At 37.0% G+C, this 24932-nt stretch overlaps 1 protein-coding gene across 12 annotated transcripts in view; it reads right to left on the reverse strand.

The window, feature by feature from the left end:
- NRG1 (neuregulin 1) overlaps positions 1 to 24932 on the reverse strand; it is a 1067009-nt gene that overhangs the window by 17229 nt on the left and 1024848 nt on the right. For 6 of the 12 annotated variants that reach the window (XM_047772522.1, XM_047772527.1, XM_047772525.1 and 3 more), the window contains 2 exons: positions 15716 to 15845; positions 3374 to 3432 (listed from right to left, as the gene is read on the reverse strand). In XM_047772522.1, the coding sequence (XP_047628478.1) occupies positions 3374 to 3432; positions 15716 to 15845 (189 nt within the window). Of the gene's footprint in view, positions 1 to 2858; positions 3433 to 4007; positions 4076 to 15715; positions 15846 to 24932 lie in introns of those variants that run through there. The other 6 variants (XM_047772526.1, XM_047772524.1, XM_047772531.1 and 3 more) reach the window with 3 other exon arrangements.

Consider the following 24932-nt stretch of genomic DNA (forward strand, 5'->3'; position numbering starts at 1 on the left):
GTAATCTATGATTCAAAAATACTTTCAAGGCTGCCAAGTTTACTCATTCTGAGAATATGCCTACAAGTTCTAAAATTGAACTCTTTTAAAATAGTCTATAATTTGGGCTATTTTATAATTGCTTCCTATTATATGTTAGTTTATATATGACCTATTTGCTCTATACTGCCTGGAAATATTGAAGCTGTGAGTGCTTGTTCTTTCTCTCTATAAAGTCAATAAATTAATTATTGATTATCATATATACACGCACATACACACGCACGTGCGCACACACAAACAGACACACACATAATGATGATTATAATCTTTTCAAGTAGGAATTCTGTGTCAAGAAGGTTGAAATTTGAAGCTAATGCTGACAATATTTTCTTACAAAGTAGCATAAATATGTTTTCTTTCAAGACAAATGGCTTCCTTCAAGAAAGCTCTATAAAATACTCATATGTTCTTTGTTTTTATATTTTAAGTAAATTTTTATAATCAATAAATGTCCCTATGCCCTATGGGGACATTTATTGATTATAATAAGAAAAATGGCATTTAATCTTAATAATGTCCTAAGTTGTGCTAATAATCATGTTAAAAATTGCACATTTTTAGAAGGTGATTCTTCAACTGAAAATGCAGTTTGGTAAGTCAGACAATGTTTCTCTTTAAAGGCGGGGGATATCTTTTCTTTTAAAAATGTATGTTATGCGTTTCAGACTTTAGGAACACACACAAATAAATTTTAAACAGTACCATGGTGGCAACACTTTTTAGCTTTTGTGTAGCTTTCATTGCTACTTGAACATAAAGTTCTTTGAGCAGCAAACATTTATTTTCCTGCCTTCTCTGTGAAGGTTTGCAGAAATAAAAATTGAGAATTTCAGACATGGAAGTTAGAATTAACTCTGGGCAAGACACCTTCAGAAAGCAGTTTCTGACTGGGAGCTCCTGCTTTTCCAGACATGAGGCAGCACAGTCATCGCAGATTTTGTTTATAAATGTGCTTCCTATCAATCTTTGTTAAATCAAGTTAAATATGAATGCTGCTTTCCTGGACAGCTTCCAAAAGTGCCAATGAAATCTCACTAAAGAATTTATTCACAGAATCACATTCGGACTAAATACAAAGTGACTCTTTTAACTTTTATCTTATGAAAGAGAAAAAGGCCTAAAAGAACTTTTTCTCAGGTCACTACTGTCAGATCTAACTTCATTATATCTTCATCGTTTAAAATGTTTTTCTCTATCTGGTACTCCAACACTGCTTTCAGTTTTCCAACAATTTAAGTACAATGCAGTACTTAAAGTTTAAGCTCAGAATTTTCATTAGATTCTAAAATATAACTGTATTGGTTTTATTGAGTCACATGAATTTGCTAAATCTATGTTATTTGAATATGAACACGCATTTCTAAAAGGAATGACTTTAACAAATCAAGTAAAATTCTATTATTTACCTTCTATTTTTACTCTCCATCTTATCTACCTTTAAAACAATAATCTATAGCTCTGGAGAGAAGAATTCTGTCCACTAAATGCATTTCATTTAAAGACTCTGAATAAAGGGAGGGGGCTGTGTTTGAAAATTTAGCAATGCCAATTTAGCAATTTTTCACAACAGAAAATGGCTTATAACATAATCTTTGATATGTAGCCTTTGTAAACACATAATAAGTACCATCTCACTAAAAGAATGCTTGACTAGCATGGGTCCCCATAATGCATACGCATGAAATTTATTTTTCTGTAGAATTTATTCTTCCATGCCGGTTAACATGAGGAACAGAATCTTATTCTTTGTATGTGTGCAAATAAGGATCAAGTTTCATTCTTTTAGGGCCCCCATATGACCAATTTCTATCACTGTTTCTTGTGTTATACGAATTTATACTGCAGTATGCTATGTGAAATATCTTTCGAGGTAAGCAACCGACAATCTGAATCAGAGGTTGACAAATCCATTATGATGCTTTTGTAAATAAAATTTTAATAGCACCCAGCTATGCTTAGGAGTTCATGCATTGTTAGGACAGCTTTTGTGCTACAATGGCAGAGTTTTCTATAGTAATGACCGTGTTGGTATCATCAGCAAAGGCAGAAGTATTTACTATCTGATCCTTTCCAGAAAAAGATTTGTCAACATTTGATCTCAACGAATAACTCTATGGAATCATTTTATTTTTATTTATTTATTTATTTATTTTTGCATTTTAGGGCTGTACCTGCGGCATATGGAGATTCCTAGGCTAAGGGTCAAATCAGAGCTGTCGCTGCCAGCCTATGCCACAGCCACAGCAACATCACATCCTTAACCTACTGAGCAAGGCCAGGGATTGAACCTGCATCCTCATGGATACTAGTTGAATTCCTTTAGGCTGCACCACAACGGGAACTCCAGAATCACTTTAAATATAATGTTTTGAGAGCTCCAAATTAAAAGCTATAGTCCCAGTTCACAAAAGAAGGACAAATACATAGTTTAGTTATCCATGCAATTATAAACAATGTGAATTGGGTCTTCTAGGAATGACGTTCAAAATTTCATGAAGCCACAGAAATACACTATAATTTCTCAGTTCCTATATACGTGTGTATATATATATACATACACACACATCTAGCAGTGAACTGTTATGTTTCAAAGTAACTAATATTTTTAAAGTACAATTTTTTTCCTAAAATTATTATTGAGATTAGCAAAATATCAATACATGATTTAGTAATTCATCTACAAATGATTTAGACTCGAATCACCTGTTCTCTAAGTAAGGTAAATAGAAGCCAGAGTATCTTTTTTTTTTTTTTTTTTTACTGTGGAAGGTTTTTAACTCTCCTACTCAGTGCTTTTTTAAAACTTAAGTGCGACCTGGTTAATGAAGAGAAACATCTGCACCCTTTTTATGATGTTTATTTCTTATAAATGACACATTCTGAACCACAATTAACTTACCATCATTTCAAGTGTGTACTGTGTACAACTTAGCAAACATCCTTTTCAGGATGTGGTCATTTTATAAAGAAGATGGACTGGTCAGTGGAATGATTTTATTTTCTCAATAAATGTGAGACTTTTAAATGCCTTTATTATAATTGCACTGTGTGATATAGGCTCTCATTTTGTATCACATTATTCAATATCAATTTCAGAAACATCGGAGCCTCACACACCTATGAGCATCTCATAGCCAACTAGTCATGAACAGAGGAAGTAATACAATCGCTTTTGTTAATGTTCTCATGCGACAGGCAGAGGCAGTCAATGTTAGACCTGGTAAAACACATCTAGCTCTAGGTGAAATCTGAGGGAAGATGCAGCAACAAGAAAGCAGCACCGACTGAACATGCTCCTACTCAGGCAGAGACAGAAAGGGAGTGGACGTACTGTAGAAGCTGGCCATTACGTAGTTTTGGCAGCGATCACCAGTAAACTCATTTGGGCACCTGAGAGAAGAAACAAAAAACAATGGTAGAAAAAACAGAGAAAAAGAGAAGAGGTGAATATATGCTAGAAAGAAGCTCCTTCAGTGTCATATGACTCAACTTGGTGAGTTCACTCTCAGGAACTGAGTCTCTGTCCTAACCGTGGCTTTTCCACTCCGGCATTTCCCCCAAAGGGTTAAACATTTGGACAAATGGATAGAAAGATCCCAGCATTTTAAGGGACTGCTCTCTCTCAAAGGGAGCCGCTTAAAATTCAAGTGGACTTTTTTTCAACTAGGTTTTCTTGCATTGGTCCAGAATGCTGAAAGGAAAGGAATTTTGGTTGGCTGGCCTACCATGACTGCCAGTGCTGACCATCCTGATGGCTCATTCTTTTATTAAATTGATGGCCATTGGAGTCTGGTTGAGAGACAGTTAAACAAGGTCATAGCGAATGGGTTTATGACCCGAGTGGTTAAACCATAATCAGAACAAAAGGAATCAGTCACAACTGAGCTGTAAAAACACCAAGTGGTAGTAGTGATTGTTGCTGTAGTTTTGGGGGAGAAAGCAAATTTCAGATTATTTTAACATACTTTCTTGGGTTTGGACTTTCATGGGCACATTCTCAGTACATCTTGCTCCGGTGAATCCAGGTTGGCACCTAGAGGGTAAAAATGTAATAAGCAATCGAACGCTAAAGACACTGAACGTTCAGACTGGCAATTTTCCTCCTATGGAATATGGAGAGTCCTACACATGACCTGGTGGCTGAACAACATAAAGAAAAGGAAAAGACAAAACATTTAGAAAATAATGTCCCATAAAAACCGCAGGGGATACATTTCTGTTGTTTGCTTCAGTCTTCATAAGATGGGTTAACTGAAATTTAACTAGAGTGAGGTTGAAAAGTTGAATAGGAGTGGGAAGGTCTGGGCAGCTAAGCCATTTTTTCTTCGGCATTGCCTTATGTGTCACTGATCCATTGACTCTTACTATGTTAAAACACTGGTTTTGGTAAGAGATTACATGGTTCCATTCGTAACCTTTCATTATTTAAAATATTCTGGGCTTTTTCTTTCATAGACACAATTTTGTACTTCATTTCTTAGGTATCGTTATAAGTTAAGTCATCAAACTACAACAGAAGTCAAGTACTTTCACACTCTAGTGATTACTGACAAGATAAATTACATTCCCTGTTTTAAGATATTACAAATGAGGTCTTTTTCAATGGTGAAAGACAGAAAGAGGCAGATTTTTATTAGCTCACAGCATAATCCAATTATCCCAAATCAAAGATAAATATGTTTAAAAAAATTTAAAGTTATTCTTCTACTGTAGTATTGAGTAAATATAATTTTGCACTTAAAGTAAACTGTTTTGAAATTGTATAACATTTACATTTTACTTACTCACATACATTTGCCTATCAAGATGCCAGGATCTTGGTAGAGTACTGTTCTAAAGGTCTGACCATAGGGCTGTGCCTAAATATGGAAGTCCTTTACAATTGCTATTTTTGTTGCTGTCACTTCAGTAACTAAAGGATTTCAGATTGGATTCATTTTACCCAATATCATACTCTAATAAACAGGGTCATCAAAAGGTTCTAGGACCCAAATATACCTCTTACGGGTGCTCCACAGCTATAGCCATGATTATTACTAATAGTTCATCTATACAATAACCATCATGCACAGACCGCATGATTTTACATACAACCCGTTCTGCTTCAGAGTAAATAAAAATAAACACCATCTCTTTGGCATCAAAGAGATGTGAATAAAACTATTCATGTTAACAAATATATAAGGTTTTTTTTTTTTGTCTTTTTGTTGTTGTTGTTGCCATTTCTTGGGCTGCTCCCGCGGCATATGGAGATTCCCAGGCTAGGGGTTGAATCGGAGCTGTAGCCACCGGCCTACGCCAGAGCCACAGCAATGCGGGATCTGAGCCGCATCTGCAACCTACACCACAGCTCAGGGCAACGCTGGATCGTTAACCCACTGAGCAAGGCCAGGGATTGAACCTGCAACCTCATGGTTCCTAGTCGGATTCGTTAACCACTGCGCCACGACGGGAACTCCAGGTTTGTTTTTTTTTTTTTTTTCATTTCCCTTAAAGCCAAATTCAATGTCAAAATGTTATCAAGTGATTTGGTACATCTACTTCAACTATTTCACGAAGAATGGCTTATAAGAATAAATTCTGGCAGTTTCAGATTTTCAATCCCATAAGTACTTGGGTAAATAAAGTATAATTATAACCATTGACAATAATATTAATAGGCTTTATAACAAACACCTTGTACTGATATAGCTTTTTTGAATTCTTCAAAAAATTATTTTTATAAATGAATTGGTTAGTTTTGTTTAGAATATTTTTGCTGCATGAGTAGAAGAAATCTCTGTTCTATATTTGTTGTTTTATTAAAACTGACACCACAACATATTTATTGATTCCATTTAGTTGTTAGTGTTGCATTAATCTCAAACATATGAACTAATGTTTTCTTTTAATTGCTACATAGTTAAATTTTTTTTTCTTCAGTCACAACCATGGCACATTGAAGCTCCTGGGCCAGGGATCAAATTGTCCCGGGCCAGGGATCAAATTGTCCCAGGCCAGGGATCAAATTGGAGCAGCAGCTATGACCTACGCCACAGCTGTGGCAATGTCGGATCCTAACCCACAACCCCGGGCTGGGGATCCAACCCATGCTTTGCAGTGACCCAAGCCTCTGCAGTCAGATTCTTAACCTGCTGCACCACAGTGGGAACCCCATCTCTAAAGTTAACTTTTTTTTACATTTCTGAAAATCTCAGTACTTAGATGATTTTCTTTCACTACATCACTAAACCATGGCTTGTTTAGTTTTTTTTTTTTGTTTTTTTTTTTTTTTGCCATGGCCATGGCACATGGAAGTTCCCGGGCCAGGGATTGAACCCATGCCACAGCTGTAACCAGAGCCACAGCAACGATAACACCAGATCCTTAACCCCTTAACCTGCTGAGCCATGAGGGAACTCTCAAGTTTTCTTTTTTTGACTTACAATTTTTTTTTAATTTTATGCAATTTTAAAAGGCTACTCTATATGTATTCTTAATGAGATGAGACTTCAGAGAGTTTCTGTCTGAACCGAAGTCTCACCTCTTCCAACTCCCCCTTCCCTGACTGCCACCTCCTCTCCTCCCTCATCCATACCCTGGGTGAGGGATTCCTTACTTGGGTCTCACGCTGCACCCTGCCCTAATCTCATTCAAGGTTTTGTGATTATCTCTTTGTGAGGGTAGTGATCAGATTCTGATCATTTTATGCCTCTAATGTTTAGCACAGGGCCTGGTTCATGAAAGACGCATAAAATAGTTAAGCTGAGCCTAAGAGAGACTAATAGTGACTAATAAAGAACTGTATCAGAGACGCTTTCATGCAGTCAACTGATTTGCCAAGTACAGGTCAGTACTGAACTTCTGGCTTTATTTATTTATTTATTTAGTCTTTTTAGGGCCGCATCCACAGCATATGGAGGTTCCTAGGCTAAGGGCTGAATAGGAGCTATAGCTGCTGGCCTACACCACAGCTTACAGCAACGCCAGATCCTTAACCCACTGATTGTGGCCAAGGATTGAACCAAGTCTTCATGGATACTAGTCCAGTTTGTTACTGCGGACCCACGATAGGAACTCCCTCTGGCTTTTATTTTTATAGTTTGTGATAATCGATTCTCTCCTTTATAGACTTCCAAATAATTTTTTTTTTTTTATTTTATGCCCACACCCTTGGCATATTGAAGTTCCCTGGCCAGGGACTGAATCCCAGCTGCAGCTGTGAGTTATGCTGCAGCTTCAGCCACATCAGATTCCTAACCCACTGCGCCAGGCCAGGTATCGATCCCTTGCCTCTGCAGTGACCCAAGTCTTTGCACTCAGACTCTCAACCCACTTCAGCATAGCAGGAACTCCCCGCCCCACCCAGTTTTTTTAGTAGGAGTCCCAGTATTCTCCTCACAGATTCCCTCCTCTAAATAGAAACCTCTAACAATGTGTTTGGAATTTGGAAAAGACTCTGTAACTCGTTAACAATAAGTCTATTACCTCAAATTTAAATCCTGTTACTGAAATACCATTTTACCCAGGATTCAATAAAGCAGTTCCAATCTAGTAACCAAGACTTCTACAAAGCATCAGTAAAATAAAAATTATACTTAATAATAACCATAATACAAGGTGAATATTCTGACATGTTTACTATGTAATCTATCATCAATTCATATATTTTGCAGATCAATTTAGTGTTTGGTATATTTTTTACATTCTAAGTGAATAACATCTCCCATTTTTTTGGGGGAGGGAGACACTGGATATATTTGAAGATGTTTCCAGAACCTCAAGAAACTTCTGGTTATTTAGGGTTTGCTAATTTTATAAACCTTTGTAAACGCTTTTGTGGTTTTTAAAATTTATGTCCATTTATAAATCATCCTTAGACTGCCTTTTCTCCTCCTTTCCTTTTTTCTTGGTTTCATCAATTTTCATCAGGCGGGAGAAGGGAAACAGATTTACATATGATATTTCCTCCCTATTTAGTCATCAGTCCACAAGGCAATAGTTGGAGAAATTTTTCAGACAATTGTTCAAAAGAGAAGAGTCCGTATTGTCTTATCACTCTACCTCAATACTAGCTGGGGCCTTTTCTTCATATTGTACAACATCTGAAACAATCTCTTTGATGTTCATGTTTATAAATATCAAGTAATGGAAAGGCCAACAGATACGCATTGAGGATCATCGGTGAGTTTAAGTATCTGACGTTAACGGCTTTTGCTCTCACTCTGTAAACCAGAGTTGGCAGTGTACATACCAGGTCCTCTAGTGCTGGTTTGTTTTTCTGTAGTATCATATTGCAGGGACTGACTTTTCTCACCCCTTCACTCAGGATTCTGGCGAGAGCTCGCCCACTCACTGGCTGAGTATCTGTGTTGCAGATTATTCTTTCCCAAATGGATTGTGACTATTAGCCTGCATTTTTCCAAGATGAACTCTGTTCTGTTATCTACCGTGAAGTGAAATTTCTTGAGACTTGTACATGCTTTTCTAATTTGTGTTTTAGTGTTCTTTATGGCATGATCTGCAAAAGACATTTATTTCCTCAAGGGAATGCCTTCTTCAACACCATTAAAGAAAATATTAAATCTAATATGTTCCCTTAACATTTTCTTTGGATCCAAACTCATACTTCTCCATTACTATTCAGCCAGTATCGATCATCCCTTTTCTTTTCTTATTATGATCTAGGAACTAGTTCTCAATTCTGGAGATAACAGTATACCCAGAGTGGCACAGTGGACTCATGGATAAATACTGGGTATGGGGGTGGGGGTGGGGGTGGGGACGGAGTCTAAGTTGTCCCAGCTCTCCAATGTTGTTTTTCAAGGTCTAAGACAAACAATCCCACTAATGAGGGTGGCGGTGTTTATGAATTAACCCCTCCTTGCTTGAACCTGGGTGCCCTTCCCAAAGCTCTGTTTGCACAGCTTGTTCTGAAATGCTCATCTGGAGATGATAATCCTTGCCACTGTTTACTCTAAATGATGTATCCTTTACTTTGGGGTCAAGCAGTTTCATCAAATACAGGCTCAGTCTACATCCCATATAGCTCTGTGTCCTTCTGACATGGTGACTTATTGACTCCGCTCATTTGCAGCTTGTCTTCCTCTCTAGGGTTGCCCTTACCTGTCTCATCACACAGCTCAGTGATTCAGAACATTATGGTTCCATCTACTCCAGCCTCATTTTAAGATGAAACATCTAAATATTCACTATTTTTTTGGCTGTGTCCACGGGACGTGGAAGTTCCTGGGTCAGGGATCGAAGCCACACCAGAGCCACAGCAGTAACCAGAACCAGAGCAATAACCCGAACCATAGCAATGACAATGCCAGATCCTTAACCTGTTGAACCAGCAGGGAACTCCTCAATATTCACTTTTGACTTACATCATTCAATTTAAATATTTCAAAATTGTGCATTTCATTTTAGACTATATGCTTCTCAAGGCCAGGACTGCATGCCATTTATTTTTCCCCATGGAGATTCTGCCTCTGGCTGGTTGGTGTCCCCCATTTTACCTTTCCTTAGCTCCCTAAATACTCTTCATAGCCTTCAGCACACCTGTCATTTATTATTAAATTAATTACTTAAAATTTCAATTTGCTACTTGAAATACCTAATGACTCTATGACTTCATGAAGGCAGAGACCATGTGACTTCATTCACCACTTCGTACGGAGCATAAAAGTCCAGAACTTGCTTCTTAGGAGGAGATCTATCTATATATATGTGACTGCCTAACTGATTTCAGGAGAAACAAGGAAGAAAGCTCTTAAGAACACTTAGTGCACTCAATTTTAGGCTAAACTATACCTAAACTGGTTTCTAGAAGAACCAAAGGATTTTCTTCCATCCGTCTTAGTAAGAGTCAAAATGAGTTAATAAATACCTAGTAAATACACAGCAGGATTCTACATACAATAGGGACACAGAAGACACAGATGTGGTCATCTGAAGATCTATCTAGCTCGAAGCCACAAGAGTCCCACAAGCTCTCACAAAGGTTTCTCTCCCTGTTAAATGTGACAGCAGGCAAGTGTCACATGCCTCTGAAGAATGAACTCATCCAGACCTGGAATCAGAGCACAGACACAGTCTGTTCTTGGGGACTCCAGGTCTAACCCAAAATATATCCCTTTGATCTATTCCAAATTTCTCCTTCGACAGCCATGATGATGAGGCCATGGGACACAACCTGAATTTGAACCACCACCATGCCCTCGTTTAATTATGTTTATCAAGCTACGGAAGTGTTACAAGTATCCTCAACATGATCACGTTAGGATTTTATCAAGGTTTAACCTCAGCTAGTGTCTCGACTCTCTCTCCCCATCTTATCTGGTCCCCAGATGTCTCCAGCCTGCATGGAAGTCTCTCTTCCCTAAACGTCATCTATGTTTGCGGTGTCACTCTCCTATAGTTTCTCATTCCGGAAGTTATGATGACTTCCCATTAGCTATCACAATGTCCAAGTTCCTCTGCCTGGCCTTCAGAGCCCAGAAACTCACCCTCTTGCCTAACTCAGTTATTTTGTTTTACTTCCCAGAATGGAGCTGCGGGTCTAGGGTGTCTCACGGAGAGATTACTGTAGCCCCGCTGCCTGCCTGGAATATGGAAATAACCCCATAAATGATGACTATGTTTATATAGTCTCCAACTTATTCCAATCTTTTCTTTTCCTGCTTTAAATTCTCATTACCATAATAATCAGCCTTGTACCACTTGGGATGTAGTCACTAATTGATGTACTATTTCAGTCACTCCATTTCCGTAAATCGAGTAAGTTTCCAGGGACCAGAGACCATGCTTTATATATTTTCTGTGTTTTTAAAAACCCCTAGCATAGACGTAGCTGTTCTCTAAATAAATGTTAACTAATATTTCATTTACTGAGTTTAATTTATTATAATGTATTTGTTGTGACTTTATCTTCTCTAAGTTATACATTTTTCATAATGTCTCTAGAGTAATATGTAATACAATACGGGCCCTTATATGTACTACATGGTTTCATAAAAATTAACTATACCAAATCGTAAGTTCATGTTTGAAGCCACCTCCCACCTCCCCAAGTTTTATTTGTTTGCTTTTTGTTTCCGTTTTTTGTATACAAGGAAGTTCCTGATCAGAGGTAATTAAATGATGAAATGAATGTAAAATGCAAAGTTATAAAGCTAGCTGGTGGCCCGAACAAATCAAATAAAATGTTGAATTGCCAGTGTTAAATAAAATGAAGAATTGGGGATTAAACATGATAACACAGTCTGTTAAGACAGGTGTAGGTATTTTTCCAACGTCTACAGAGAGAATGTAATTCTACCATTTACCTTTTATTATAAGGGAAAAAAACATCTTGCTTCCTCAGGGTTAGAAGTGCTTTAGCAGAAGTGAATTTGTTTAATTTCACTGACTCCCTGGGAAGAAATTTGGAGGACATATTAACTCCATGTTATAAATAAAGATATTGTCCAGAGAGTTGAAGTGAAAGAGCTCAAGACTATTTACCAAAATTGGTGGTTAAAACTCTAATCCCCACATGGGGAAGCCACATCTGTCCATAGTACAGCCTAATGGGTTTATAAATACGGTCTGGTATAAAATCATTTTTAGATTTAAAAAATCACATTGACATCTTCCAAGATAGTTTTCTAAGTACAACTGTTCAGAAGAACAGTTATACAAGAGCAAGGGGAGAAAACAGAGGAAAATCTGGACAATGTCATGTTCAAATTGTCTTGTTTCTTTGAACCACGTGACTACATGGGGCACCAGAGGGTAAAAGATGGCACCACCCTTTGCTGGTCTTTAGGCACTCTGGAATAGTAACTCCCCCACCCCAGCCCCCCACACCGCCCAGGATAAATTTTAAAGGACTAGAGAGGGAAGAGAAATATAAAAGATGAGAAACACGTAGAAATTCCTACACAGTTCCCAGGGGAGAAGTCCAAGTAACCAGTGAACTTCTCCTCAGAGAAGTGTTTAACTGTTAGACGGCTAATTCATTTGGAACACCTTGTTCTAAATGGACAGACAAAAGAGATTTGCTATAAAATCTTTTCCTTCAACTCCCAAGAAGACAACAGTGGATTAGGTGACCAGAGAGACTACTTGGAAACTTCCATGCTTGTGGTGTTTCTGAGTCATGTCTTTAGTCAGGGATAAAGCTGATTTTGAATGATGTGGCTCATGCTTCAGAAATGTTATGCTCTAGACAGATGGACCATATGGAAACTATGAACTGGTTTCATACACAGGCCTATGATGAGCCGATGCAACATTTTCATGTTCTCTGTTTATATTCAAGTTGTCTAGTGAAAAATACATTATCCTAAGACATGGTATATGATGGGCCTTTGTTTCAATTCTGAGTAGTGATTGTTTTAATGATATAGGTATTTTTAATACAGGGATTAAAAACACACACTTATTTAACAAAAAAAGCCTGGGGTATTTTGGATGTTAAATATACTCCAGTTCTTCCTTCAAGGTAATGGGTTGCTGTGATGTATCAGCAAAGATATGGTCCAAAAGGAGGACAAAACCTATCAGAATCATAGATGTCAAAGATTTCCTTTCCAATGGAGAAGCTTTAACACTTTTCTGAAAGATTTTATGTACCAAAATCAGTAAAATTATAATAAAATCATGATGCCAATTTGCTGAGAACTAGAAGATATTTAGCTTGGGTGATATAGAATGCTCATTCATGGTTTACTGCTTTAATAACCATTAGAGAAAGACCAAAATTTTCAATTCAAGATAAGAAAATGTATAGCAAGTTTTTTTTTTTTTTTTCCCCTGGATTGGGCTTAAAATTTAATGAAAAACCAGGGAGGTGAAAAAAAGTTACAATTGTTGGCACAATGCCAAAATGGAAGAAATGAAGAGAACTCAGGCGATAGCATGTTTTGTATAGGATGTGGGAGAGCTACAGAATAGCTGAAATTAATATGTGGAAAATAAGTGCACTGGTTCCTAAGAGGTATTCAGAAACTATCATATGTACTCACTCAGTTTGTAAATCTTTGCAAAGGCCATGATGAAAAATGATCATGTTTCATTATTATAATTAAAATAGAGTGGTCTCAGATGCTTTTCTCAAGAAGTAAAAAGAGGGGACAGGATTATATGGGTACAATTGTTTAAAAAGGAGAAGCATTTAAGGAGCTGTAATTTAAATGTTTTTTTCCGAGGAGATTTATTAAAATGTAATTGGATTGTATGCCTATGATTAGGAGAGAATAACAGGATTTCCCCATATAATAAATGAACCTCATATTTTACAGATTGTAATACTCAGCTTCTGACATCTTCTATTTTGACTTGAGAAAATCTTATAGCAAACTATAAAATTTGTTCATCTCAATTCACGTTTGGGCTGTGTTCACAGCAAGTTGGTCTAAAATGGATCAATTTTAATTCTTTGCTATAGGTATACAGATTTGAATATACTGGTAATAAAAAAGTGAAACTTTAATTTTAAAACAATAAACATTGATAGTCATAAAATAATTCAGACCTGAAAGACAAAATTTTTTCTATACACCCTTTCATTTTCATCTTGCTTTAAAGTTTTTAAAACACTCTTACCTATTAGTTTTATCTTGGCTTATAACTATTATTTGTATCCATGGAAGAGATACTTAGTAATTGAAATTAGAATGTTCCTCTTGTGATCCCTAGTCTTTTATTTATTTCAAAAGTAAGGAAGTATAAAATACTATGAAATTTAAAAATAATAAAAGAAAATGATAAAATAAGTAAAATACTATAAAAGATTATAAATCAGCTACACAAAATTTGTTTCCTCTTGGAAGAGCTTTTTTTGTTTTGTTTTGTTTGCTTTTTAGGGCCTCACGAGGCATATGAAAGTTCCCAGGCTAGGGGTCGAATTGGAACTGCAGCTATTGGCTGGCCACACCACAGCCATGGCAACACGGGATCCAAGCTGCGTCTGCAACCTATACCACAGCTCATGGCAACACTGGATCCTTAACCCACTGAACAAGGCCAGGGACTGAACCTGTGTCCTCATGGATACTAGTTGGTCTCATTACCACTGAGCCACAATGGGAACTCTTGCTTCCATTGTGTTAAAAGAAGAGCTTTTGAGGGTTGAAAAGCAGTTCTAAGAAGTACCTGTTTACAACCTTGAGGTCCCACAAGATCCTCTACAGATAACCTGTGTCTAGAACAGCACAGGGAATAGCAAAAACATTTTGGCATTTTTATTTGGTGTTATGATCTTAAGATATATGTTGTTAAGATGCATTTTATTACTTACAACAAAGGTTTTCTTAGAAAGGGGCACTTAAGTATTTGTATGCTTTTATGGGATGTCAAAGGGAAATGACTTTCTTAATTATTTCTTGTACTTTTCTTTCTCATTTTGCCAACTGTTCTATTAGCTCAACTGTCTCTCTGACAAACTTGTTCTTTGTCAGCATTTATTTCCCAAGTTAATAATAGTCTAGAGCAGGAGATGATTATTGTGATGATAAGGTTTTGGTTTTTTTTTTTTTTTTCCCTCATTTAGGACAAGCATTGCCACTTTAGAACAGTAGGACACAGCTACTGGTCAAATGTGAAATAAATATATACTTTTCTGTTTTTTATGGCCACACCCATGATGTATGGAAGTCCCTGTGCCAGGGATTGAATCCGAGCCACAGCTATAACCTACGCCACAAGTGTGGCAATGCTGGATATTTTAACCCACTGGGCCAGGGCAGGGATTGAACCTGTGTCTCTGCAGCAACCTGAGCCACTGCAGTTGGATTCTTAACCCATTGTGCCACAGCAAGAACTCCTTTTTCATTATTTCAATGAGACATTAAACATCTTTTACCCCACCAAGTTATTTGAGTCCATGTACCACATATAGCCTAAATTTCAAGGTTAGACTAAAAATGCATGGCATAATAAACACCTGGTTTTTAATGGATCTACTAATTTTAACTGCAAGTTTTAAATATTTAATGCACTGATAATATCTTTGTTTAATGCTGCCTGTTGAGAGAGAATAACAGCGATACTTCTCCTTCAGGTCATTGGTGAGAGCGCCATTCTAAGCACATTATAAATAACTGTAGTGCGTGAAAGAACACTCTACGTTCTATCTGCAATGATGCTACACACGCTAAGTGCATTTCCAAACCCAAGTTTCTTGTTTTTCATTAGTGAGATCAACCTAAATTTCATTTTTTAAAAGTAGTTATGAAAGAAGAAGCTAATGCCAAGTGTAACAGATGTGTCAGACTCTTCTGTCCTTCTGCTTCTTTTAGTTGTCCTATTTGCTTTGCAGGTGACCACTGGGGTAAAAAGGAACATTATCTTACAGCTTCATTCATACATTGGATGGAAATGGAGGTGTTCAAAGTTTTAGGCCTCTATGATATTTGCACATCTCTCTCAGGTAACAATGAGGAAAATCATGAAGAAAGCTACTTTGTCAATATGAAGGCAAAAAAAAAATCATCACTTTGAAGAAAAGCAAAAAACCATTCTGGATATAACAGAGAAGATGACAAATGGTGTGAACTTTTCACAACACTCTACAAATAAAATAGCACTACTCAAAGGATGCAACGAAATGGGAAACAGCAGTGGTAACACATCACATCATGAGACACGGAATCATCTGAAAGAAGCAGTCATGGACATAGGCCACACAGAGGATTTCTTTTCTTACTTGCACAAGTATCTTGAGGGGTTTGAAAGGTCTTTCACCATGAAGCACTCGCCTCCGTTCACACAGAAAGTTTTCTCCTTCTCTGCACACTTGACAAGATGGCTTGTCCCAGTTGTAGATGTTGATGTGGCTGGATAAAAGATAAAGAAGGGGAAAGGTTTACACTCATCTTTCCCTCTTCTAAGCAGCCTTTAACCTTAGATTCCCTTTAAAGGAAGAGTTCACATAAGGTAGAGTGTACTCCACTAAACTTTCAGGCTTAATCAACAACACAGTAAAGATAACAACACAGTTAAGTACCTTCTGGGTGTAATTCAATAGAGTAAAATTGTAAAAGGGTAATTACAGTTAAGTTTCTTATAATTAAATAGGATTAATTATAATCAACATTTCTTATAACCGATATTCTATCTTCTAAGGAATCTGGAAAAGAGAGGAACTACTGTTATTAAAAAAATACATTTTCTAGGAAGGCTCAAAACTAATGACAAATTCGTATTAGTGCAACTGAATTTAGATATCAATTTTTAATGGCAACTAGCTGATAAAATTATTTATTTTCAAAATTATGTGTTCTATGTATAGGGACTTGATTTTTTTTTTAAGACATATGTGCAGCTAAGAAAAATACAAGGGAACCTATTTATTGCTAATGAAAACATGTTATTAATTGAATATATATTAATGTGTAGATCAGGGGGTAATCTATTCAAAATTTCCACTCTATTCTAACTTCTACTCAGAGGGATATTATTGAAAGCCTGATTGCCATCATGCTTTTGAAGAAAAGCAAAGACAAAATACTATTGCTGCAAACATAGAATAAAGCACTACAAAATCCACCCATTCTGACAAAGGAGTAGAAACAAGTTTTAATTTTGGTTTGCAACATCTTCATGTAGTGAGCTTGATAATCATTTGCCTTCAAACTTCGCAGTTATCAGAAACTCAGTGATTCCTCCACCATTAGGTGCAGGGATTAAATGAAGCCAATGTATTCAATCCTGAGACGGGAAGGGAATTTAGTATTAGAACTTCTCCCTACTTCCATCACTGAGAGCCTCACTGTTGAGCCTGGTCTCAACCCTAAACAGCCTAACTCACACAATGTTTATCACTGACATTATCAGGATGAAATGCAAAACCAACTTGTCCAAGGGGGGGAAAAGAAATCCATCTTCAGACAGAAATTTTTCTGCTCTACCACCTGACTCATTCTTAGTGACTTTTAATTCCTTTTCTTTTTCTTTAATTTTTATTTTACCATTTGCATGTGAAATTCAGATCTCTTGTTTACTTTTATTTGACCTATCACGTATTGTTTTTCTGTTTTCTTCTGTTTTTCTTTTCCACTCTTTCCTAAGTGCTCATTTTGCTTTGACATTTAACCTAATTGCTCCTCCAGTTCTATTCGATCTGTATTCTACCTGATCAAAATACTCAGCATCTGATTATTCATTTTTTGAAAGACTTGATGCCTTTCTTGTCTCTTATTCTTCCATCTAAGGCATGTTTGGACCATTTCACTGTTCTCATTATGACTTTTAGGAGGAACAGCAAAAGACAGTGAAAATCATTCTCACTTTGGAGACAGATCTGGTTCAAATCCCTACAAGCTTTGCATCCTTGAGAAGATCACTTCACCACCCAGATGGTTAATTTTCCCCTTTAGAAAACAGGAGTAAGGGTACTCTTACAGGACTTTTACAGAGATTATCAATAATCTAGGTAGAGGAATTGGCATGACTCTGGCATTGTATGAATAATAGCAGGTATTATTACTGAGCAAGTAATGAAGAATCTTAATTTTGGTATCTGTCAATCAGATGGAAAACCTGACAATAGAAATCTGAAGGTTTCAAAGAGGCATCCTTTTCTTGAATCAGCACTGTGGATAATTAAGAATTGGGTTGATTACAAAAAAATTATTCCAACAAAAAGTCCTTTTCAGAATGCATTTGCAAACATCCTCCTCAGGTCTACAAACCAAACCAAAAGAACCAGAGAGTGAGGAAAGAGGTGATTTTATCTGTTAACAGCTACACTTTGACCATCTTTATCAGGAAGAGGAGGGCATAATTTGCATCCTTTGGTCTGTAAAATCATAGACAACTTCTATACATCCCTTAGTTTAACATGACATTATATCTGCTTGTGAAACTTAGATGCTGTGAATATTTTCATCCATGGCAATTGCTTTTTAAAAATAGCAGGAGCGAATTTGTCTTAAATGTTCCAAGTTTTGTCCTTAAGACCTTCCACTGCTGACAGGAATCTATGGGATGACAAATCGGGCAGGGTATCTTTGCTGTCCCAGGTGACAGTGCTGAGGAGCCCACCTGCTGTGTTCTGTCACCATCATTCCTGCAGAGGAACTCTGAACCTCCAGTAGACCCCAGTGGTCTCTGAATCCCTGAAATGCTGCTAAGAATTACCCCTCACCCAAGCTGGGCAGCAAACACAGCAGCAGGCTCCTTCAGAACAAATGCTGAAAACAACAAAATCAACATTCCCCTCCAACTCCCCAAAGCAGAAACTTGCTGTTACTTGTAAACTCACAATGGAGATTTGTAGTGATAGAGGCAGAGACAGATACATCACCCCTTTGCCTTGGATCTTGTGTTATCAAATAATAAGATTAACAAATGCATGGCAAAACTAGAAATAATCCCCTTTTTTCAGTCCTTTAACAATATCTTCCCCTGACCCTACTATCCTTTGCACGCTATCCTGCAGCTCTGAGTTATGATACATTCATGGGAAAAATTCTTAAATCATGACTTGACACTAGTCATGGAATATTTGATAATCAAATAATTCTTGGGGAAAAATGAAGTAGCAACTCTCTCCTGTGGTCACGGACTCTCCTGTTTAGCAATTTTATCCTTTAGCAGCAGTGAGAACAAAAATGTTGGTGGAATTGCAAAGCAGCAATTAACTCCCAGGTGACACAAAGTGTCAACTGACTGGGTACAGCTGTTCTGAACCAACTGCCAAGCTCAGGAATAAGTTGTAAGTGTCAGAAAAACCTGGGTTGGGGATGGGGCTATATGCGTCTTTCAGATTTTCTGCCAGCTTTGTTTCTATTGTCCTTGGTTGAATGCAGGGCAGAATCAGCCCTAAGCAGATCTATAAATTCTACAGTGGTATCCTTTCTTTGTGGTCTATACATACGGTATTGCTAAGTCAGCTTCCATTTGTTAATTTTGCCAGAAATGAATGAAACTGACAAAGCAGATTCCTGAACCAAACTGTAGGAACAGCATTTTTTCTGGGGGAGCTGGGTGGAGTCTGTCAGAGGTAAAGTTAATGATTTTGCCAGCAAAATATGCTTTGATATATAAGAGATGACCTTCGTAGCTGTTCCTGGAAGTAGATGACACAGTCTCGGGCATTCAGTCCTTAATAAACACTGCCTCCCTCTGCTTTGGAACTAGTTGGTCATAATCCCAGAGTCTGTCATCTTCTAGTAAGTGCTAACTGAACAGCAATTAGGGACACTGATAAATATGACTCTATTACTTTTATTTGAAATGTATTTGAACATTTTATCCCAAAGGCACTTTTTTTGGGATAATAGCATATACAAGACTATATAAGGAAGAAGGTATAAATAGAACAGTTAATGTGTTATCAGGGAATTCTGAGTGTGTCGCTCTTGGCTTGGTCTCTCTTGGTAATATAGGTCAGGACTAGTGACTGTTCTGGGGAAGGCTGGACAGTTCTCTGACTTAGCCAAGGAATTTGAGACTAAGATCACCATATACAGACTCCCCCAATCCTGCACCATGCAATAGGATTTCCTCCCTTCTAGGCTCCCTGCTCCTCCTTCTTCCCTCCTTCCTTCTTTGCTTCCTTTCATTCTTTAATGACCACCTATTATATGCAAGACTTAATAATAACTATAAGTTATGGGGAGTTGTAAGATTGTAAACAATTCTCCCTAAAAAGGAATCTTTATAGATCATATGTAGTGAAATGACACTGGAGTTAGCTAAGTAGCATCACGTTCAAGGTACAATTTTGCCAATTACTAGCTGTGAGACTCTGGTCCACCTACCCGCCTCAGTATATTCAGATGCAAAAATGAGGTATCTCAGGGTTGTTGCAAAGTTTGATGAAATACTTTGTCAGCTGCAAAACCGCACAAAAATAGACTATATGTTTTTATTACTAATGGTATAAATATGGAACAAAGAGAAGCAAACACATTTCTGTCCAGCCTCTGTAATTACATAGAATCAACTCTCAGTAAATTATCCTTCTACAAAATGTGAAGAGAAGGTCTCATTTGGAGGGATAACTAATGAATGACTGCAAAGCATTAAGTAAATATCAATAATGGACTCAACTTTATCAAAACCACTGTCAATAACTTGTACCCACTCAATTTGCTTATAAAATAAAACTGAAGAACAATTAAAGTTAAAAGAAACTGTCTTAAATGTGGAATTATTTTCACCTTTCCAGATCCATACAATTCTTTAATATTTCTAACTGAGCCCTCAAGTTACATAAATGAAGTATATTTCTAAGACTGGATGTTATTGTAATAGTTTAAAAACTCGAAAATATTTTAAAAATAGTATGATGTCCACAGAATATGGGCCATAGTATAACATGGTTTGGAACTGAGCATTTTAGAAATCACAGACTACAGCACACACTTCAGTAAATACACAGAATAAAATGTGGAGGAGTAATTAAGCATTCTCTGCTCACTACTAAGTATTTTCCCATGGAATCACCCAGTATTTCCTGCAGAATGTCAGACATTTTCTGCTCAAAGACAGGCTTGAAAGTAAATAATGCTGGAACCATGGCTCCCTTTCTTGCTTGTTTTAAGTGGTGTTTTCCTTATCAGTGAAGCAGACAGCACCAACAGACCAGGGCCATTACACAAATGCAAATTGCTGATAAGAAGCCACTCCATTCTTCTTTGACAATTAGCAGGGAAGAGTATGAGTACATAGTGTTTACCCCAGGAGCTTTAGGTCCTGTCTTCCCTGAGTGAGCCCTTAGTAGGAGTTTATAGGACAATTCTTAATGATTTACTTGCAGCAGATTAAACTAAACGACTTATGCAGTTTTCTCAATAACATATACAAACTTTAACAATATTTATATTCCACTATGAAAATGTCAATCTTTATAAAGTTGCAGGTATTTTTTTTTTAATCCTTACCTGTGATATGTTCCATGGCTATGTATTTAGAAATCTGCATGGGAGTTCCCGTCGTGGCGCAGTGGTTAACGAATCCGACTAGGAACCATGAGGTTGCGGGTTCGGTCCCTGCCCTTGCTCAGTGGGTTAACGATCTGGCGTTGCCGTGAGCTGTGGCGTAGGTCGAAGACGCGGCTCGGATCCCGCGTTGCTGCGGGCTCTGGCGTAGGCCGGTGACTACAGCTCCGATTTGACCCCTAGCCTGGGAACCTCCATATGCCGCGGGAGAGGCCCAAGAAATAGCTAAAAAGACAAAAAAAAAAAAAAAGAAAAAGAAAAAGAAAAAGAAATCTGCATGCTTTCTTGCTCTTTGATTTCTCAGTTTTTAAAAAAATATGAAATTATTATTCTTGCTCAGAATATAGCTCCTTTGCAATTATGTGCTAGAAGCACTTTGAACTCCTACTGGGGGAAAAAAATGCTTATGTGGTTCCTGAAAATGAGGCTCTGGCTCAGAAGCTGAGCAAGAAAAGCTGTGCCACCTAATGCAGCTTCTATAGATGCCAACAGAAGGATGGGGTTGGGGGCATTAGTTCTGCAAAGGGAAATCCAGAGCCAGACTCATAACCACCAGAGCATCATCATTCTGGGTTGGCATTTTTTTCCAAGTAGTAATTCAATCCTTTGATGTATAGCTAATAGGTATTTGAAAAAGGAAAAAAATAGTGATAGAATATAAAAGAAACCCATCCTGACTTGAAGGTTCCTGGAGCCAATACTGTGATTTAAACTATATTATCTCCTTGGCCTCTCTTCTATTGAGCTCTGCTTCAGAAACAGACAGGGGAGCCAGGGGAGAACCACAGCAAGACCATGAATGGAGTCAGAACTTTCTAAAGAAGAATCAGGGCATCTCACTTTATGGACCTTGGGACTTGGTAATAAGCTGGAAGTACTTAAAGGGAAATAGCTGACCTATAAGGTGAGCGTCTGTCCAAAAAGTAAGCTGACCCCAAGGGCTGATGGGGTTAACTGGTTTAAGTGATGAACTTGGCCTTTGGCATCATAACATACATAGAATGGTGGAACCCCCAAAAATCTTAACCTATTTTATAGTTTATCCCATATTGAAAAAGAGGATACAGATCATTCTAAAGAATAGTTCTGCAGTCTTTATAAAAATACCTCAGGCTAAAAACTCACAAAAGTGTACAGGGGTCACACAAGTGAATCAGGAAATGTTTGTTTTCTGTTTTGTTAAACGTACACTGGAGCTGAAGTAGGTTAATAAGATCACCTTTCTATTCCTCTCTCTCACAAGTTCTCTGGGCAGGACCTGCTAGTACTTCCTCCTTCTTCAGCAGAATGAAAAGTGACCTTTGGGTGTTTCTCCTCATAAAACCAAAGTATAATTTTTGTGCTAACACTGAGCTCATTTGTAGCTGAACAGAAAGCAGATTCTAAGTTCCCAGCAGCTGCTGAGCAAATGCTTTGGTGTCATGAGATAGTCTTATCCTTTTATCCTTAGAAAAATAAAATTGTCAAGAAAGGTTGTTTTTCAAACATAAACATTGCTTTTTTTTTTTTTTTTGATAGTACATTTCACTCATGACACAGTGTAATCATTCTAGGCTACGACTTCTTAGGGCAACATGTCAATGGCATAAAAACCCTGAAGGATGTCTTAGCTTTTCTAAAGGAGTCTCTTCCGACAGTGGATCATTGGCTGGGGTGAGTTATAAGAAAGCTAAATGTTCTTCCTTGCAAAGCCAATAATTTCTTCTTAGCTAAGAAGCCAACTTCAGAAATACAGTTCTGCTATATATTCTACTAATCACTGACATTTTTATCTGAGTATAAAATTTCCATAGCGAGAAGTCAACAAACATTTAAGGTCTCCCTTGACTCTTTTCTCATCAATACCTATTCTCAAGGAGTAAAATCCATCCAGCCTGCAAAGCAAATCTTAGCAGTCCACTTGACTGGTTTAATTTGATATGTTTATAGATCTTGGCAGGCTAAATGTAGAAGGCACACATTCTTTACTGAATTCTTCATTTTCTACCAGTATCAATTTGGTTGGAAGAAGGTCATGCCAATGTAGAAAATGTTAACCTGTCATTTTCCAAATTAGTCAAAAGTCTGCAGCACCAAACAAAACACATTAAAACAAAGGGAACTGATCAAGGATTTAGTTATTCAGCGAGCTGCTGCAATTACCATGTGACATTTAATGACATAGGTTAATTTATTCATTGACTAAAATACACTTAGAAATGAAATGGATGAAAGGTCAAGAGAAAGAAACTCTAAGGTAAATTCATTATCTTATTCATCAAATTAAAAAAAATCATGGCATATCAAAATTAAAAGCCATATGGTCACTTCAATAGATACAGAATCAACATTTGATGAGATCGAAAATCAATTTCTATAAAACTATCTATAAAGTATTCTTCTCCCCCCCATCACACCTGAATTTAATCAGGCATCCAAATACAGCTACTGATTTATAGGAAGAACATAGAGCAGAGGAACATTTAAAAGAATGCCATGGGATGCAATCAGCAAAACCCAAATTATTTCTTTGTTTGTTTTTCTTCTTCTTCTTCTTCTTTTTTTTTTTAATGGCTGCACCTGAGGCATATGGAAGTTTCCCAACCAGGGGTTGAATCGGAGCTGCTGCTGCCAGCCTATGTCACAGCATGGCAACACAGAATCTGAGCCATGTCTGCAACCTACACCACAGCTCAAGGCAACACTGGATCCTTTAACCCAGCGAGCAAGGCCAGGGATCAAACCCATATCCTACGGATACTTGGGTTCTTAACTCACTGAGCCAATTGGGAACTCTCAAATAACTTGATTTCAAACAAAAAAAAAAATTAAAAGAAGATAAAAGGACAAGGAAAGATATAACTAGAGACAGACCAAAAGGTAAGAGGAAAGAAAAACCTAAAATATAGACTTTAAAGAGATACATATAAAACAATCACAATGCATGAAACTTACATGGGTCCTGATTAAAACAGTTAAATATGTGATATATATATAAGAAGATATGTGATATTTATAAGAGGAAATCTGATCACTGGTTAGTAATAAATATTACTAAGTGGTTATCATTAATTGGTATATGTGTCAAATGCATTATGGTTATGTTTAAAAATAGTCCATATCTTTCATATATATGCTGAAATATTTGTACATCGAATGATAAGATGTCTGGGATTTACCTCAAAATAGTAAGAAGGAAGGGAAGGGAGTGGGATTAGGATAAAACAAAATTGATAATTGCTGAAGTGGTTACATGGGAATTCATTATATCAGTCCTTGCACTTTCATATGTTCAATATGCCTGTTTAAATTTATATATATATACATATATATATATGTATGTGTGTGTCTGTGTGTGTGTATATATATATATATGTGTGTGTGTGTGTGTGTGTATGTGTGTGTGCTTACATATACTTAAAATTTAAACAAGCAAAAATACCAACATCAGGCTTTTCAAAACATGTCCTTATGAACTGGAATTATAATGATACTCTATATTATCTAAAAATATCGACTTTTAGCCACTAACTTAAATCATACTTAAACACTGAAACTCCTGAGGAAAGGGGTGTTTTCCTTAATATCAAGAATAAGCCAAGAATGCTGACTATTGGTGCTATTATTCAATACAGCTTTGAAAGGTCTAACCTATGCAATAAGGCAGGAATAAAAAATTGTGTTGTAACTGTAGGAAATGGGAAGATAAAATAATCATTATTGGAAGATGATATGACTGGATACTGGTATTAACTAGAAAGAAAAACTCAATGAAATAAAAAGATTATATTCACAAGAGGATATATAAATCAATTATGTCAGCTAGGCGTGAACCTAACAGTAAATACACAAAAAAGGAGATACTTTACAAAGGGTGATATATTAAGATGTGGAACTGGATGAGTGCTTGGGGTAGAAGAAGGCACTGTATTGAAGGGAAGAGCAAAGGAATTTGTGGAGGTAGAGAAATGAATGTCACGTTCAGTTAAAGCAGTT

The sequence above is a fragment of the Phacochoerus africanus genome, chromosome 3 (assembly GCF_016906955.1).
Source record: "Phacochoerus africanus isolate WHEZ1 chromosome 3, ROS_Pafr_v1, whole genome shotgun sequence".
NCBI classification, from domain to species: Eukaryota; Metazoa; Chordata; class Mammalia; order Artiodactyla; family Suidae; genus Phacochoerus; species Phacochoerus africanus.